This window comes from Saccostrea echinata, unplaced genomic scaffold (assembly GCF_033153115.1).
Source record: "Saccostrea echinata isolate AGI-Se365-2 ecotype Australia unplaced genomic scaffold, CSIRO_AGI_Sech_v1 ptg000086l, whole genome shotgun sequence".
In the NCBI taxonomy this organism is placed as follows: domain Eukaryota; kingdom Metazoa; phylum Mollusca; class Bivalvia; order Ostreida; family Ostreidae; genus Saccostrea; species Saccostrea echinata.
This window is the reverse complement of record NW_026889835.1, coordinates 1,985,440-2,002,421: the sequence shown is the minus strand read 5'-3', so window position 1 is coordinate 2,002,421 and position 16,982 is coordinate 1,985,440. Positions and strand designations below refer to the sequence as shown.

At 31.6% G+C, this 16,982-nt stretch overlaps 1 protein-coding gene across 1 annotated transcript; it reads left to right on the top strand.

Moving 5' to 3' along the window:
- Positions 1-3,806: 3,806 nt before the first annotated feature.
- Positions 3,807-4,601, top strand: LOC133177054 (big defensin-like). The gene is made up of 2 exons (XM_061312145.1): positions 3,807-4,042; positions 4,489-4,601. The coding sequence occupies exons 1-2, from the start codon at positions 3,817-3,819 to the stop codon at positions 4,599-4,601; spliced, it is 339 nt and encodes a 112-aa protein (XP_061168129.1). The 5' UTR covers positions 3,807-3,816.
- Positions 4,602-16,982: the final 12,381 nt, after the last annotated feature.

Genomic DNA, 16,982 nt, shown 5'->3' with positions numbered 1-16,982 from the left:
TTATGCTATACTGGTGGATCATAGACAGGGTAGAAGTTTTAAGACCCTCCAACTTTAATGATAGTATCGATAAATTTAAGCAGGCTCAGATTATTTCATATATCATTACAGCACCACTTGCCCTATCAAGTAGATTTTTAATATCCAAACGACGATTATCATACCATAGGTATTTTCAGTGATTTTTATTTTTTTCCCCCCTGAATTTGGTTAAATGTTTTAATTTCAAATGTTTTGTTTTAAGCTTGTTATCGATAAAATTACAGAAATCGTATCAATGCAATGGTGATAAAATTCTTACAAAAATAAAATGTCAACATGATATGTCACAGACGTAGTTTTGACGTCATAATTAAGGTGCACTTACGTAAATATTATATGTATCTTAAAACATTACAAGCTTTTATCCCAAAACTTACAATTATCGCTGAAATGCATGAAACGTAAAAAATGATAATTAATCTTAGAATAATTCAAAATTCTGTGTATTAATATGTGGAAGCAAGAGAAGAAATAATGTACACACACTGTACCAGCATTCAGAATTTTTCCTTAATACACTGTACTCATCAGGCGCAGTTCGAATTTTAGGAGAAACACACACAAACACACACATAAATTTGCATAAAGATTTCAAATTTGAATTTCTCGAGAATGAAATGTGTCACATACTATATATTTACATTTGCAAATGTTTTCTTTTATATAACAATATTGAAAGCAATGCGTATCTATATCCGTATAAACACGGGTTCCTCGCGTCATAAACGTTCGACGTAATTTCTCAGTGACGTCACAAAGGGTCGACGCGCAGTCAGAGGATCAAACACGTGCCGTTGGGTTTGAAAAATAAAACGTTTCACGCGTTAAAGATTATAATCAGGCAAATATAAAATATGAATAAGTCACAAATGTAAATATAAGTAATAAGGTATCATTTTTAAACATCTTCGGGCTTTATGGAATTTGATCTCTTGACCAACCCGTATTTATATCCCGATAGATGTTTAAAAATGATACCTTATTTCTTAAATGATGCGTATAAACCGTACTCCATGAGGGGCATTGGAAGGTCTTTTAAATCAGTTTGTCGAATTGGGTTAGGAATGGGGAGCTGCGGGGGTTGCTTTGACTTGAATTGCAGATTTTCACCAGCATATTAATAAGTATTTTTGTCATTTAATTAAGAAATAAGGTACCATTTTTAAACATCTATCGGGATATAAATACGGGTTGGTCACGAGATCAAATTCCATAAAGCCCGAGGGGCTTTATGGTAAATTTGATCTCGTACCAACCCGTATTTATAGCCCGATAGATGTTTTAAAATGATACCTTATTACTTATATTTACATTTGTGACTTACTCATGGTTTATATTTGCCTGATTATAATCTTCAACGCGTGAAACGTTTTATTTTTCAAACCCAACGGCACGTGTTTGATCCTCTGATTCAGCGTCGACCCTTTATGACGTCACTGAGAAATTACGTCGAACGTTTATGACGCGAGGAACCCATGTTTATACGGATATAGATATGCGTTGCTTTTAATAGTGTTATATAAAAGATGACATTTGCAAATGTAAATATTTGATAGCATCGTTTGAAATAAAAGAAAATTGTATTTTATTACAAATGTATGTTACCGTGAACGAAAATTTATTTTTGCATAAAAAATTCAAAATAGCCGACGTTGTCAAGGAAACAGAGGAAGCTACGTGATCGGGGTGAAATACGCTATTGCTTCCAATTACATATTTTCGTGCACACAATTTTTTTTGCATATTTCTTATCGAAAAGCCCCACTCTAACTCCAGAACCTCTTGCACTGGGGCAAACAATTTTAAAACTTTGGTGAGCAACTTATTGCTTTATATAAGCATGCCAACAATTTGACCCCTTGATGCCAAGGCCTAAGACTGAAGAGGAACATTTTTGAAAATTGTATTGATTTTGGTTCTTTTTGTCCCATCTCTCAGGCCCCAGGGGGACCAGGAGATTTAAAAATTAAGTTCTTCTTTACTCATTGAGGCTATATGCCAAAATTGGTTAAAACTGATTCAGCGCTAACAGAGGAGAAGTAAAAATTTTCAAATCAAATCACGAGACACAATAAACGACCCACAACGAAAGACGACAGACAAAAAAATTAGCAATTGTCACCTAATTGGAAATCAGTTACAAATGGACAAAAATTGTATGTCAAAGAATAAAATGTGACAAAAATAAATTTCAAAAATTTTTTAACGTAATGAAAATTTCAATCTAAAAAAATTGATATTTAAAGTACTTTGAAAGAATTACCTAACCTAAATCTTTTGAACATCTAAAATTCAGAATAAGGTTTGAATTTTCTAAAATATATTTTTTAAAAATATATAGAAAAATACATAGATGAAATATATGGAGATAACGAACAGTATTCAAGCTCAAAAGTCCATTAAACAATACAAAATAGAAGCAGAGCAAACACGGGCCTCTAAAACATCAGAGGTGGGATCAGGTACCATGGAAGAGTGAGCATCCCCTGCCGACCGGTCACACCCGCCGTGTGCTCCTTGTCATGATCGGGAAATAACGGAAAAATCCGTCGACAATTCAGTGTGTAAATAATGGCCTAACAATTAGTATGAAAAACGTCAGTCAGCATTTGACTCAATGATAAATTGTATTTGCTGACAAGGTCATTGTATCGACCATAGAACTTACGAAATGATGACTTTAAACGAGACTGCTGGTATTCTTTTTTCATCAACTTGTTTATCAATAATTTACCACGTTTTAGAAATTGTACATACGTAGAGCATGCTCTTGCGTATCGAATCAACTGAGAGATATAAACCCCGTATGCATGTGATGAAGGTATATTGCTGCATAAGTAAGGGAAGTTGACGAAGTCATCACGTTTATCATAAATCTTCGTTGTTAGATTACCATTAACGTCTTTTTCAAGTAAAATATCCAAATATGAAACAGATGTGTCAGACTCTGTGGTATTTTTTATCTCAAACTCACCGGGATATATCGTATCGACATAAGAATGGAAATAACCAATGTTAATTGAAAATACGTCGTCGATATATCTAAATGTCGAGCTGAAGGCCACAGCAAGTGTTTTCTTTTCATGTATAAGATTTTGGACAAATTCTGCTTCATAGGAATACAAAAAAGGGTCTGCTAATAACGGGGCGCAATTGGTACCCATGGGAATTCCAATAGATTGTTTGAAGACCTGGTCTCCAAAAACTACATAGATATTGTCAATCAGAAACTCAAGCATCTTTTTAATGTCAACTTCAGAGTACTTCAATGTGAAAAAATTTCGAGAATATTCGAGAAAAAAATCTCTGAAATTGATATGCACTAATGTTACATTTAAAAAAAGTAGTTAAGAAATCTCTAGCAAGAATTCAGTTCAATAATAATAGCAAGTACATGTATTAAATAAATATAGGTTTCCCCGCAAAAAGTTGACATCGCACTTAACTGCTTTGACATCTGGAACTGAAGTCGAATCCCCATTGATTTTCAAGGGTTATTTGTCAGTAAATGCTGCTTCGTTTGTGTTAATAAGTAGTCTCCTATTTGGTACCATGTGCAAAAATAAACGTATCCCATGTGTTGTTAAAAGGTATATAAAAACTGCAAATCCTGCCCATTCACAAACACCTGGACGGACAAATTTCTTTTTAATTGGTTAAACATATAAAGTATATTTTGTATTCGTGACATAATTTTTCAATAAAACAAAGGAAATTTTTATCTAGATTCAGTTTATTGATAATTATCATTGTCTTTTAGGACTCGTTAACAATATGGATAAGAAGACCTCGCTATGTCTGTTTTATATTGCTCTCTTGGTTCTTCCTGCCCCAATCCTTGCTGAAGTTAAAGCTGAGAAAGAACGAGACAGGCGTCAAGCCATAGCTTTACCACTGGCCTCTCTAGCGGGAACATCAGTAGCAGCCCCTGTGTTTGCAGCCCTTCTCGCTATTTATGGTGCTTATACATTAGCAAAATATGGAATACGTGTGCTCTCAGGTATTTTTCTTCATTTAATTATAGCTATCAATAAGGATTTTAAATGGTATGATAAAGCATATCAGTCAGGGAGTTGACATAATTTTTGGTAAGCAAAATCAGGTCTGAAGTCTATAAAATGAAAACATATTTTTAAATTAAAATAACATTTGGAATAATTTTGAAAATAAAGCAAAATTTTCATCATGTCCTGCATCTGAATTTTAAATTAACTTTTCAATATTTTTGCTTAATAAAAATTAAAAAAAAAAAAATTGGATAAGCTCGTCCCCGTTTATGATCGTGTGTCATATCTATTTTTGAGTCAAAGAAGAAGTATGATTGAATAATTTAAAATATTTCCAACAAATTATGCTATATATATATATATATATATATATATATATATATATATATATATATATATATATATATATATATATATATATATATATATCAACTTGTAGATAAAGACAGCCACCCGTGTGGTAGAGGTTACTGCAGAAAAACATGCCAAAAACATGAGAGAATTGACTGGGGTCTGACAACAGGCTGTGGTAACTATTATTGCTGTGTGTAGAAGATCAGAGCCACTGCCTATTGATCAGTGTCAACCACCTTAATAATTGTTATTCCAATAAAGAACATATAAATCAAATTCTTCTGTTTTCATATAATACCATTCCAGGCTTTAGATAATACATATGCACCCAGTTTTTTCAAACTGTTCAATATGGGATATTTCTATCTCTATATAAGTCAACACTTTTAATAATGCTGCAGTAATTTATCATGTTCCATATAAAAAAATTTTGATAAGTAGTACATTTTTTTGTACATTATACAAAAAATATTATAAAGACACAAAATTCTTCTAGATGGACGCACTTTTTACACACACAGATAAGACTGTGATATCCTAACTTAAAAACCAAGGCTTCATTATGTTTTCTAGAATGAATTTAATATGTATGACATTAACTATTGTTTTCATATATACCAAGTATATTTTTAATTTTATATTGTGATAATAAATTATTGCTCTTTTTATTCACTGTGTATATTTTCTTCATATCATGATTAGACATAATGTGTAATGAAATAATTTTAAGTGGAGATAACGAACAGTATTCGAGCTCAAAAGTCCATTAAGCAACGCTTCATACTTTATATTTTCCATTTGAATCTAATGCTATTGTTGTTGATAAAAATCAATGTTGGGAATTTTAAAAAATTGTGAAATTTAGAGCAGAGAGATATTACACCTTAAGATTAATTAAACATTTACAAGTAGTCAAAGTGAAAAACATTAATTTTGTTTTTAAGTATCCTGTTCTTTGTTCTCGTTAGATGGAGGGAAGATACCTCTGAAATTAACATATATTTATCTTATATTCATATGAAAAACCAGTCTTGGTAGCCAAGTGGTATTGTGTTCGCTTCGTGATCGGGAGGCTGGGGTTCGATTCTCGCTCGCCCCGCCGCGTCAAACCGAAGAATTAAACATAGGTAGTGACTGTTCCTTCTGGTCAAACCTAAGAAGTAAACATAGGTAGTGAATGTTCCTTCGCCAAACACCCGGCACTAGAAGTGAAAGTCTTACGGGTCTTACGGATGAGACCTTAAAAACCGAGGTCACTTGTCACGGTAGGTGTTGGCACGATAAAGAACCCTCACTGTTCAATGGCCCGAAGTGCCGAGTATAGGTCTAAATTTTGAAGCCCTTCACCAGTATATGGTGACGTGACGTATCAATATGAGTGAACAATTCTCGAACTGGACGTAAAACAATATACAATCAATCAATCATATGGTATCATTACATGGACACGTTTACATTCATTTGTAAGATACTTGTTTGGATCTTAATCAACTCTCTTTCTCCATGGGGACTTTTAGCTCTTAAAAATTCAAATGCGAATCCTGTCTTTTTTTATTATACAATGTAATATATGCATCCTCTTTTTTCACACATTTTGGTCGCCTGGTCAATTAATTACTCTTTTTAGATATTAACGAGGCCGAGTCTAATTCGAGTGCGCATGACTTTGCCCAGCTTATTAATTCCATGCAGTCGTTAGTACGACATTATACTTTTCCTAGTTTTTGCATGTGATTTTAATACAAAATTAACAGTATTTATAACATCTATGGGTCTGAAAATGTGTTTTCAAGACAATGTTCAGGAATAAACGCTGAAATGGCTCTAACGACATCACAGTTATCCGGTTTTGTAAGCAGTGCATGACGCTGAAGAATGGGACATGGCTCGCTTGAGTATTCAAGACGTCTATGGACATTTTACTTACAAATGTTGACAGAACATAAAAAGAAACATATCAGCAATCCAAATATTGTTATTTTTCTATCAAAATAATTCATCTGCGCAGATATATACACATTGTATCGCAATATGGCAAATTTAAAGGTATTGGGCATTGAAAAAAAATTAAACTTTGTAATACATGTAATTCCGACCCAGACGGTCAACTTTTTTGAAATTTCACAATTTGGTGACTTTTTTCATATATTTGACTAAAAAAGAAATCTCTAGGGCAGAAATACTAAAAATATGGGGAAATTGTGATAATTTGGCGCTTTTCCAACAAATTCCCATAGGGTCCAATAATAAAATTTGACAACTTTTGAGATGACCCTCGAAGAAATCGGGATGGTAAACATTCGATTATTTTATCTTAAAACAATTAATATAATATTAAAAATTCATACAAGAAAATTTATCAAAATATCTAGAGTAGAAATAATTAGACTCGGCCTCGTTAAAATCAACTTTATTCGTCCTAATATGACAAACATTTTTTAGCAAACTATTCTATTTTCATATCAGATTGAAACACACAACAACACAATTTATTACGTTCTTGAATGCGCATACAGTAACTCTGCAGAAAAAAGATTACTTTCTTTTTTTCTTACTTTGTATGACTTACTCAAACTGACCGGTGTAAAGACTTTTCTACCTTTGCAACCTATAAGAAACTGATTCCCGTTGAAAAATGATCTCCATCCCACAGAGTGGTAAAAAGTTTAATAGGTGATTGATGACAAGGTTTGGGTCTCAATGTTTAATTTTCTTGCGTTTTTCTAACAAACACAATTGTGCAAAAATGCAATTAAAATGTAATATAACAACATGAAATGTGTTTAGATCTATTATAAATATTTGGATATTTTATTTGAGAAAGACACTTATGGCAAACTATGGGCACAACTTTATGATAAACGTGATGACTTCAACTTTTCTACCGTCAACTTCCATTATTTATGTTGCAATATACCTTATCATCTGCATATAGGTGAATTCAAAAATAATGATCAGCAAATTGAAATTTTTGAGAAAAAAAATCAACTGAACATAACATATTTTTCAATTATAACATCATATTGTATTTACATTCTAGTTAAAATTTCCGAAGTGAAAATAGAATTAACAAAAGCATAAAAAAAGTTTGAGAATGTTTATTAGTAGAACTCCATTTGAATAAAGAAAATATTACTACATTCTTAGACTTTCTGAAATACTTAATCAAATTAAAGGAAAATGTATTTTATTTTTATCCTTTAGACTCAGGGATGTAAACAATTAGAACTAAACCTCTATTGAGTTTCTTCTCAATTATATGAAAATAAAAATTGCTTTATGATTATTATTTAACATAAATCAAACCTGGTTTGAAAAGTTTTAAAAGGAAAGAAATATGATATAAATATAGCTCTTTTGTGAGGTCGATCCTTAGATATGTCGACCGAGCACGAAATGCAAATAGAGAAATATCGACTTCACAGAAAAACTTATGGACTGAACACCGTGCTTAGGGGATGTGCTTTTCTGTGAAGTCGATATATCTGTGGATTGAACGAATAAAAGGCCTATACATTTGTTATATTATTTTCTTTGTAACAAAAAAGATACAAACAAATTAGTTATTAGAATTTGCAAGTTTTAAAGAATTTTCACCGTTATAAACACATCTTTGGATTATTTTAGTAACTCAAGTCATTGTAAAATATAATTTTGCAAATTATATGAAGCAAATCAATCAGATTTATTGAATTACACAGTAAAAATAATATGAAGCACTAATTTTCCCAAAAATACTTTATATGAGTTTAGTCAATTCTTAAAATCTAAACCAAAAACAAAGAAGTTTGTAAAATATTTTTTTAAAATTAGTATACTTGATATGTACACCTGTATGTGATCCTATTTTACCTTATTTTGTTGCACTTGTATGATTTTTTATTAAATATTGTTTTAACACACAATATCTCTTTCAAAAAAATTTCTAAAGCAGTTCGTCATTGTTATTTTTACATCTTTAGGGAAATGTTTTCATATTTTCTAGACTTAAACATATGCTTATTTGCTTTTACATGTCAAAAATATATTTTAAGTCATGAAAACTATTCTGTAAATTGAGTTAAAACATCCAAAAATATCTGTAATTTGTTGATATAGACTTATGCTTGCTACTACGAATAGTATTAAGCGCTTTCTGCAATTTATTTTTAGTAAAGAGAGAGATGAAGTTCATTGATTATTATAAAACAGTTTTGTTGCACTCCTGACTGCAATGAGATTTAAGATTAAAGCCACAGAACACAAAAATTCATTAAGTTTTGGCAATATTAAGTTGTAATGAATTGTGCGTTATTTATTGTCCAATACTCCATGGTTAAAAACATAAAATTGTTTAAACTTGGCTTTCTATGACAAATTATTCCCTAGTAATGTCATGAAACTAGCTTAAAATTCAGTAAGAATTTTAAGAGAAAAGTATATTTTATAGGACAACTTACGAAATGTGCAAATACTGTAGCAACTGACTTTATAAACAATTCTCTATCTCTGGAATATATGAGCTTTTTTAAATCTTCTTAAAAACGATGATACGCTTGTCAATTCAATTCAAAATGTCCTTCATTTTATTCGAAAGATCATACTCATTTTACATATACCTGTGGTGATCATTTTAGTCAATGGGCCTTTTGATTTAATTCTTAATCTTTTAACCAAAAAGAAAAATACATGTTTATCCCTACCAACATCTGTAAGGGATCATTATTCTACGGGGGTCATTTTTCTTGACGTAGGGTATGCAGACTTTAAGGGTGATGCCACTTTTTCTACAAGCAAAAGAGTCACTTTTCGACGTCGAATAATGACCGAGGGTCATTTTTAGACGTCGAAAAACGACCCCCCCCCCGGTCATTATTCTACGGGGGTCATTATTCGTCTTTACACTAGCAGTACTACAAAGTATATGTAATTAAAACAGTTTTCAATAAAAGTGGATAATTTGGATTGTTTTATATTTTTGAACACACTGTAAACATCTTTCTGTAGCTATAACTTTTAAGAGGACTGTCACAAAAAAGGACAAAATTTTAACATAAATATGGATGAAGGAACTCTCCTAAAAACAATAAACTACAAGCTCGTGGATTCAAGTTGATATTATACACTCTCAGGTGACAATGTCAGTGGCTTCCTTTTGTGATGCCAAAGAACAAAAATACATATTAAGGGAATTTGTTACATGTAGGTCTAGCTGACTTACAGTTACTATATCGAATCAGACCAGTGTCTTTAACAAACACTTCAGAAGTTAAATTTTTCATCTTAGGTTCAAGACTTGTAATTCCGACTTTATATTGATAATTCTGAATCATTAACACCAAGCTTTAAGAAATTCTCTGAAATAAGCATTCTTCTAAGGCAAGTGACACAATCAATATAATTTGTTTTGATTTAAAGACTTAATCGATAATGAGAAAAGATTGAAATTTTGTTCTAATGGATAAGCTAAGGTTGAAATTGGTCCAACGGTTCTGGAGAATTTGAAGCTTACAGACGACACGCCTCAGAGAACAGACACGTGGGACATTTTGCATTAATTATGCAATGTTAAATTTAGAAGAAGTAACATGTGCTTTGCCTCAAGGTAGTAGTCTGGCACCATTACTACCGGTATTTATGTAAACTATATGTCTGTTTGAATTACTGATGAATGTAGAGTTGTGTTAGATACTGAAGTGCCAAAATGTTTTTGCTACAAGGACCTTGATTTTATTTCAAAAAGCTAAGTTTTAGGTGTGTTTGAAAATTGTTTTGATGACTTCTGTACATGGAAGGCTATTGATCCAAAAACCCCAAACAATGGACTCTCTAATAAAATTGATTTTAAAAAAATTATTTCAAAATATTATCCAAAAAGTTAATACAATATTAAAAAATTTACACAGATAGTCTGATACAATGAACTTAGTAAAACACTTCAACCCTCTCAATTTAATTAATTCCATTTTATTCTAAATGTTGGTCACAGTGAATGACTTTGTATCCATTATTGATAGAAATGTATTATTAATATCAACAACGACGTTAACGACTGATGATCCAAAGTCTAATAACAAAATAAATTATTATAATATCATTGCAGATGGCGATGTCATTCACTGATGAAAAGAATTTTTTTGAATTGGTAAAATCGTCCTCTAGTGTTAAAAATGGTATAATTTATCGTTATCATAATGGATGCAGACATTCACTACTACAATATTTTATCGTAAGTGAATTTTGTATGATTAGTGATTACTACAATGTTCCTTCATATCTTCCATATGACTGTAAACTATAAAACAAATTGTATCTTTAATCAAGATAAAAGGAGCAGAGTTGGAGAACTCTTTCTTATTTTGTATTGCAATAAAAAAAGTGTTTCTTAACACTAAGAAATTCTTTTAAATATTCTGTCAAGACCCTTTTATAAGATAGACTGAGAATTATAGAAAAAGGTAAAATTTAGGTAATACTTTTCAGAATGCTCTTTCTTAATATAGCATTATATGTATCATATCCTGTCAGCACTGTAAAGCTATATATATCCAATTATGGCGAACTGAGAATTTTATTTTTATACCCAAACTTACTATAGAAATTGGGTATACATGTATTGTTGTTTTCCTGGTCTGTCTGTCTGTCCGTCCGACCATCTGTCACTCTATTTTCTTCCTTAAGACCTTTCATTTTAAGCAGTAGCAGTTCATATTTTGGAATTATATAGGTGGAGTTCTGTATATTAGCAGTAAGGTTTTAGAATTTTCATTTTCACCCTGGGCCTTATTGGGGGTCGAAAAACGACGTTTTTCCACAAATCTACAAAGGCCTGGTTACCATCACTTCTCTTACATTTTCACTCTAGGGCAAAAACATTCTTATTTTCTATTAAACCTTGTTCCAAAAACTACGTTTACATTTTACTCATCATTTTTTGGAATATGATTGGTTTGTTTGTATGTGTTTAACGTCCCTCTATATTTTGGAATTGTATAGGTGGAGTTCTGTATATTTGCAGTAAGGTTTAACGTCCCTCTCGAGAATTTTTCACTCATATGGAGACGCCATGCACCACTTGCCGGTGGAGAGCTGCAAATTTTGTTCTATGCTCGGCACTTACGGTCATTGAGCAGTGAGGGATCTTTTTCGTGCCAGCACCTACTGCGACACGGGACCTCGGTTTATACGGTCTCATCCGAAGGACCGGTCTCCACGTCCCACACTGGGATTCGAACCCGCGACGTAAGGATCAACTCCTTACTTCGCGACTCTAGAGCAGACGCTCTAACCATTGCGCCACGCGGGCGACGAATATGATTGGTGGTGGTGTCCTGTAGATGTGCAATGAGGTTTCGTATTTTTCAAATTAATCCCGAGGCCCGAGGGGGGGGGAGATTACGTTTATCTACGAAAAACCTGGTTCCTAGAAGTTTAATTCAAATATTGCATAACATTTGTGGCTTCCTCAGTTAAGATATAAAGATACATTTAGAGGCAAACACTTATGTGCAGGTAATACTGTCTTATAATATTATCTGGTTTATATTGCTGTTACATGCATTTTTGAGGATAAAGGACTACATTTTTTATTGCATTTTTATGTCATTCTTGGGTATAATGATTTTATGCTTTATTCTTGACAATATGTCATAAACAAAAATAGGTCAAAACCCCACTCCCTCGCACTCTCTCTTCCACATCCACACAAACATTGTATTCCTTCTGAAAAACACTTCCAGTTGTTCACACACACAAAGAAAGAAAGAAAGATAGATAGATAGATAGATAGATAGATAGATAGATAGATAGATAGATAGATAGATAGATAGATATTTTATATCGAGGTCTTAAGTGATATAAGTATTTTTCCTTAATAAGATAGGAAATTTTTCTTAAATAATTACCTTCAATATTACCAAGCATCACTTTTTTTAAAAAAATGTCATTCTTGGGTAAAATCATCAATACAATAAAATGATATTTAAAAAAAATCACATAGTGTTTCGATCTTGATGATCAATCGACATTCAATAACTTTAAAAGCATGAAATATGAAGATAAGAACAATAATCAAGCTCAAAAGTACATTGAAACAATACACATTGTGAGCAGAGCAAACACGAACCTCTAAAAACTTCAGGTGGGATCAGGTGCCATGGAGACGTACATGAAAGCATCCCCTGTCAACTGGTCACATCTGCAGTGTGCTCTTTGTCATGATTGTATACACGGAGAAATCTGTACTCAATTCAGTATGAAAATAATGGCCTATCAATTTGTATGAAAGACGTAAGACAACATTAGACCTAACGACAGAATGTATATATTTTGCAGACAAGATCATAGTATCGACCATAGAACTACGAGATTGTAGATACCACGGTATCTTCAAATTATTTAACAGCCTGCATTGTTTTTAACATGCTCTTGAGTACCGAATCAACAAGCTAGAAGATATAAACCTCATATGCAATTGACTATGGTATATTGCAACATAGATAGGAAAAGTTGAAGTTATATCGCGTTTATCACAAAGTTTAGTACTTAGTTTGTCATCAATGTCTTTCTCTTGTAAAATATCCAATATATAAAGCTGTTGAGTCAGACTCCGTGGTGTCTTTTATTTCGAGTTCATTGGGATACATCAAATCAACGTATGAATGAAAATAAGTATTATTGGCTATTGATAAACGGTCATTGATATATCTAAAAGTCGAATTGAAGGCCTCAGCAAGAGACTTCTTTTTTTTTTATGTAGAAGTTTTAGAATAAATTCTGCTTCATATGAATACAAAAGGGGTCTGCTAATAATGAGGGACAATTGATACCCATGGGAATTCCATTAGATAGGTGGAAAACCATACATATGCCAAATTATAATAATCTCTCCCTTGCCGTTTAATCACAAAATTTGATCTACTGTTAAATTACATGTAAATCTTTCAAACTTTGAAGAAATTGACAGGTAATCTTTTGAATCAGTTTGAATTCAATTAAATGAAATAAAATTTTAAGCATATTTTACAAATTGACGCAGTCATGGAGCTTATTTTGGCTTCGGAACTTCTAGATAATCACCAGGGATGGGGTAATTGAAAAATGTAATTGTAATTGAGTGTAATTAATTACATTTTTCAAAGTAATTGGAAGTAATTTGTAATTGACCAATTTTTCAATTACTTGTAACTGAATTATAATCATTGTAACTGAATTATAATCATTGTAATTATAATCTAAAAACTTCAGGTGGGATCAGGTGCCATGGAGACGTACATGAAAGCATCCCCTGTCAACTGGTCACATCTGCAGTGTGCTCTTTGTCATGATTGTATACACGGAGAAATCTGTACTCAATTCAGTATGAAAATAATGGCCTATCAATTTGTATGAAAGACGTAAGACAACATTAGACCTAACGACAGAATGTATATATTTTGCAGACAAGATCATAGTATCGACCATAGAACTACGAGATTGTAGATACCACGGTATCTTCAAATTATTTAACAGCCTGCATTGTTTTTAACATGCTCTTGAGTACCGAATCAACAAGCTAGAAGATATAAACCTCATATGCAATTGACTATGGTATATTGCAACATAGATAGGAAAAGTTGAAGTTATATCGCGTTTATCACAAAGTTTAGTACTTAGTTTGTCATCAATGTCTTTCTCTTGTAAAATATCCAATATATAAAGCTGTTGAGTCAGACTCCGTGGTGTCTTTTATTTCGAGTTCATTGGGATACATCAAATCAACGTATGAATGAAAATAAGTATTATTGGCTATTGATAAACGGTCATTGATATATCTAAAAGTCGAATTGAAGGCCTCAGCAAGAGACTTCTTTTTTTTTATGTAGAAGTTTTAGAATAAATTCTGCTTCATATGAATACAAAAGGGGTCTGCTAATAATGAGGGACAATTGATACCCATGGGAATTCCATTAGATAGGTGGAAAACCATACATATGCCAAATTATAATAATCTCTCCCTTGCCGTTTAATCACAAAATTTGATCTACTGTTAAATTACATGTAAATCTTTCAAACTTTGAAGAAATTGACAGGTAATCTTTTGAATCAGTTTGAATTCAATTAAATGAAATAAAATTTTAAGCATATTTTACAAATTGACGCAGTCATGGAGCTTATTTTGGCTTCGGAACTTCTAGATAATCACCAGGGATGGGGTAATTGAAAAATGTAATTGTAATTGAGTGTAATTAATTACATTTTTCAAAGTAATTGGAAGTAATTTGTAATTGACCAATTTTTCAATTACTTGTAACTGAATTATAATCATTGAAAAAATAACCTGTAATTGCAATTACTTTTCAATTACATTTCAATTACTTTACACAATACATATGTGTATTTAATAGTAAAATATTTCCAACACATTCACATTTTACAGTTATTTTGATTTATTCAAAGAAGCCCTTCTGTTTTTCAAAATCTTAAACTTTTTTATATCTTGATAAAATGAATTTGAAATATTGGTTTGTTTATAAAAATATTAGTTTGTTTAATTATCATGATGCACATAAAGCATTAATGCTGATTTAATGTTTATCAAAAATTTTGTTCTACCTGTCATTGGTATAGGCATGAAAACATTTCAATTTTTTGTTGCTTGGTTATAAAAAAGAATAGAAGATAATGTGTCAATAAGATCTGCCTTTCCCTTCAACTCCCAGCTGTAAATTGCTATAAAAACAACCCTCCAAAGTTTTATATAATTTTACACCATGCATTGTTTAAATTAAAAGATACTGATTTATTAAATACTATTAAGAGTGCTCTACTATTTATATACTTAAGAAAAGAAATATATATTGAATCATTATTTTTTAAAACATTTAAACAGATCTCTATATACATTTGGTATCTAAAATGATTATGGAAATTGTTAACATTTGCAAATTAAGGTGTTTAGCTTGCCTACCTGTAGCTGAAATAATTTGGGAAGTATTTAATGGTTGATTCATAAACTCTTGAAAACTCGTTTTTCATCAAATATCATAAAGGCAGTCAATTGATAAATTACATGTATGACTAGGTCTTGTGTTGATGAAACACATAAACATCACAGGCACCTGACATTATTTATTTTAAATATTCCCCCTACCTTAAATTTACATGTATTTGTTTTTCAAGGTTTTTGAAAGTGAAACAAAAGTAAATGAAATGTATTTAATTACATTCTTCAAAGTAATTGAGAGTAATTAATTACATTTGTAAAAATCAATGTAATTGTAATTCCAAGTAATTGACAAAATTTTCAATGTATTTGAAAGTATTTAATTACATTTCAAAGTAATTGATCCCAACCCTGATAATTACCAACGGAAGAAGTTGCGATATTTTTGTTAAAAGTTTTCTATACAACGACTTGTTTTTGTATGCTTTGTCTGCTTTCTAAAATAACAAGTTTCAGCTTTGAGTATTTTATCATTACATATTTCCAAATTAGAACACGTGCGAATTGAACCTGTAGAAAGCGGGACAACTCAGATTAATTCATTTCTCAAAACAAAAGATAAAGACATTTCAACTCCTTGTGGTGCAAAATATTGATCAATATATTTATCTATGATTTACTAACAAATAAATGTTTAGTACAAAAATAAGTTTATTCTTTATAATGCATTGCAAAAATAATATTGTTCTCAATTATCCAATACAAGAACTTCAAATCGTAGATTACTCAGTATCTATTGCATTGGAGGAAGTTTAAAAGTAGGTGTAAATTATCGGTAGGTACATCGGGGACAAATATTTATTATGTAAATTTTTTACAAATTCTATGAAGTAAAATCAGTTTATCCCCGAGGTATTACTTTTCTTAAAACAAGGTGGTTACCGGACTGACCAAACTACCAACAATAATGTTGTTGTTTAGGGCTGTCCAATAATATCGATACTCCGGTATATTGCGATTAGTTAACAAAAATATCGTATTGCAATACGTTTTTCCAGTACCGGTGTATCGATAAAATGATGGGGCTTGGGATTTCTAGAGTAAAATGTGAAATTTAAGATGCCAGAAACGCTTTCAATCATGCCAAACAATAAGGTTGCTGTTGTATGGTTGTATTTCGTTGCAAAACTGAAGTGAAATCTACAAGAACTTTTTTTTGCTACAATGTATTTATAAAACACAAGTAGTTTTATTCACTCTTGATTCTAAATGGAGGTTAATAAAATAAGAAAATAACATTTTAACTGTTATTAAAAATATTGCAATACATATCGCAATACAGTTTAAAATATCGCAATATATCGCAATACGAAATTCCCAGCCGATACCCAGCCCTTTTGCTGTTACATAAAACAATGATCGTAAGTTAATGTTTGCAGGCGTGTCCCTCCTTTTGTAAAAGCTGAAATAAGCTACATGTATGTTTTTTGAAAGAAGGCCCAAAGTCACTTGGCGGCAGACAGTGGAAGCTGAACTTAAAGAACAAAAGAGAAGCTGGGGCACACTCCAAAAGCTAGCCAGTGATAGACAAGGATGGAGAACCCCGTTACTGCCCTATACGCCAAAGGCGTCACGGGCAGTAAATAAGTAAGTACGTTTTTGTTTGTTAGTGAGTT

Bases quoted from the DNA above. Each gene is read 5' to 3' on its own strand.
- LOC133177054 (XM_061312145.1), top strand. From the start codon at position 3,817: ATGGATAAGAAGACCTCGCTATGTCTGTTTTATATTGCTCTCTTGGTT. The intron at 4,043-4,488 runs GTATTTTTCTTC...ATCAACTTGTAG, and splicing joins TGGAATACGTGTGCTCTCAG to ATAAAGACAGCCACCCGTGT.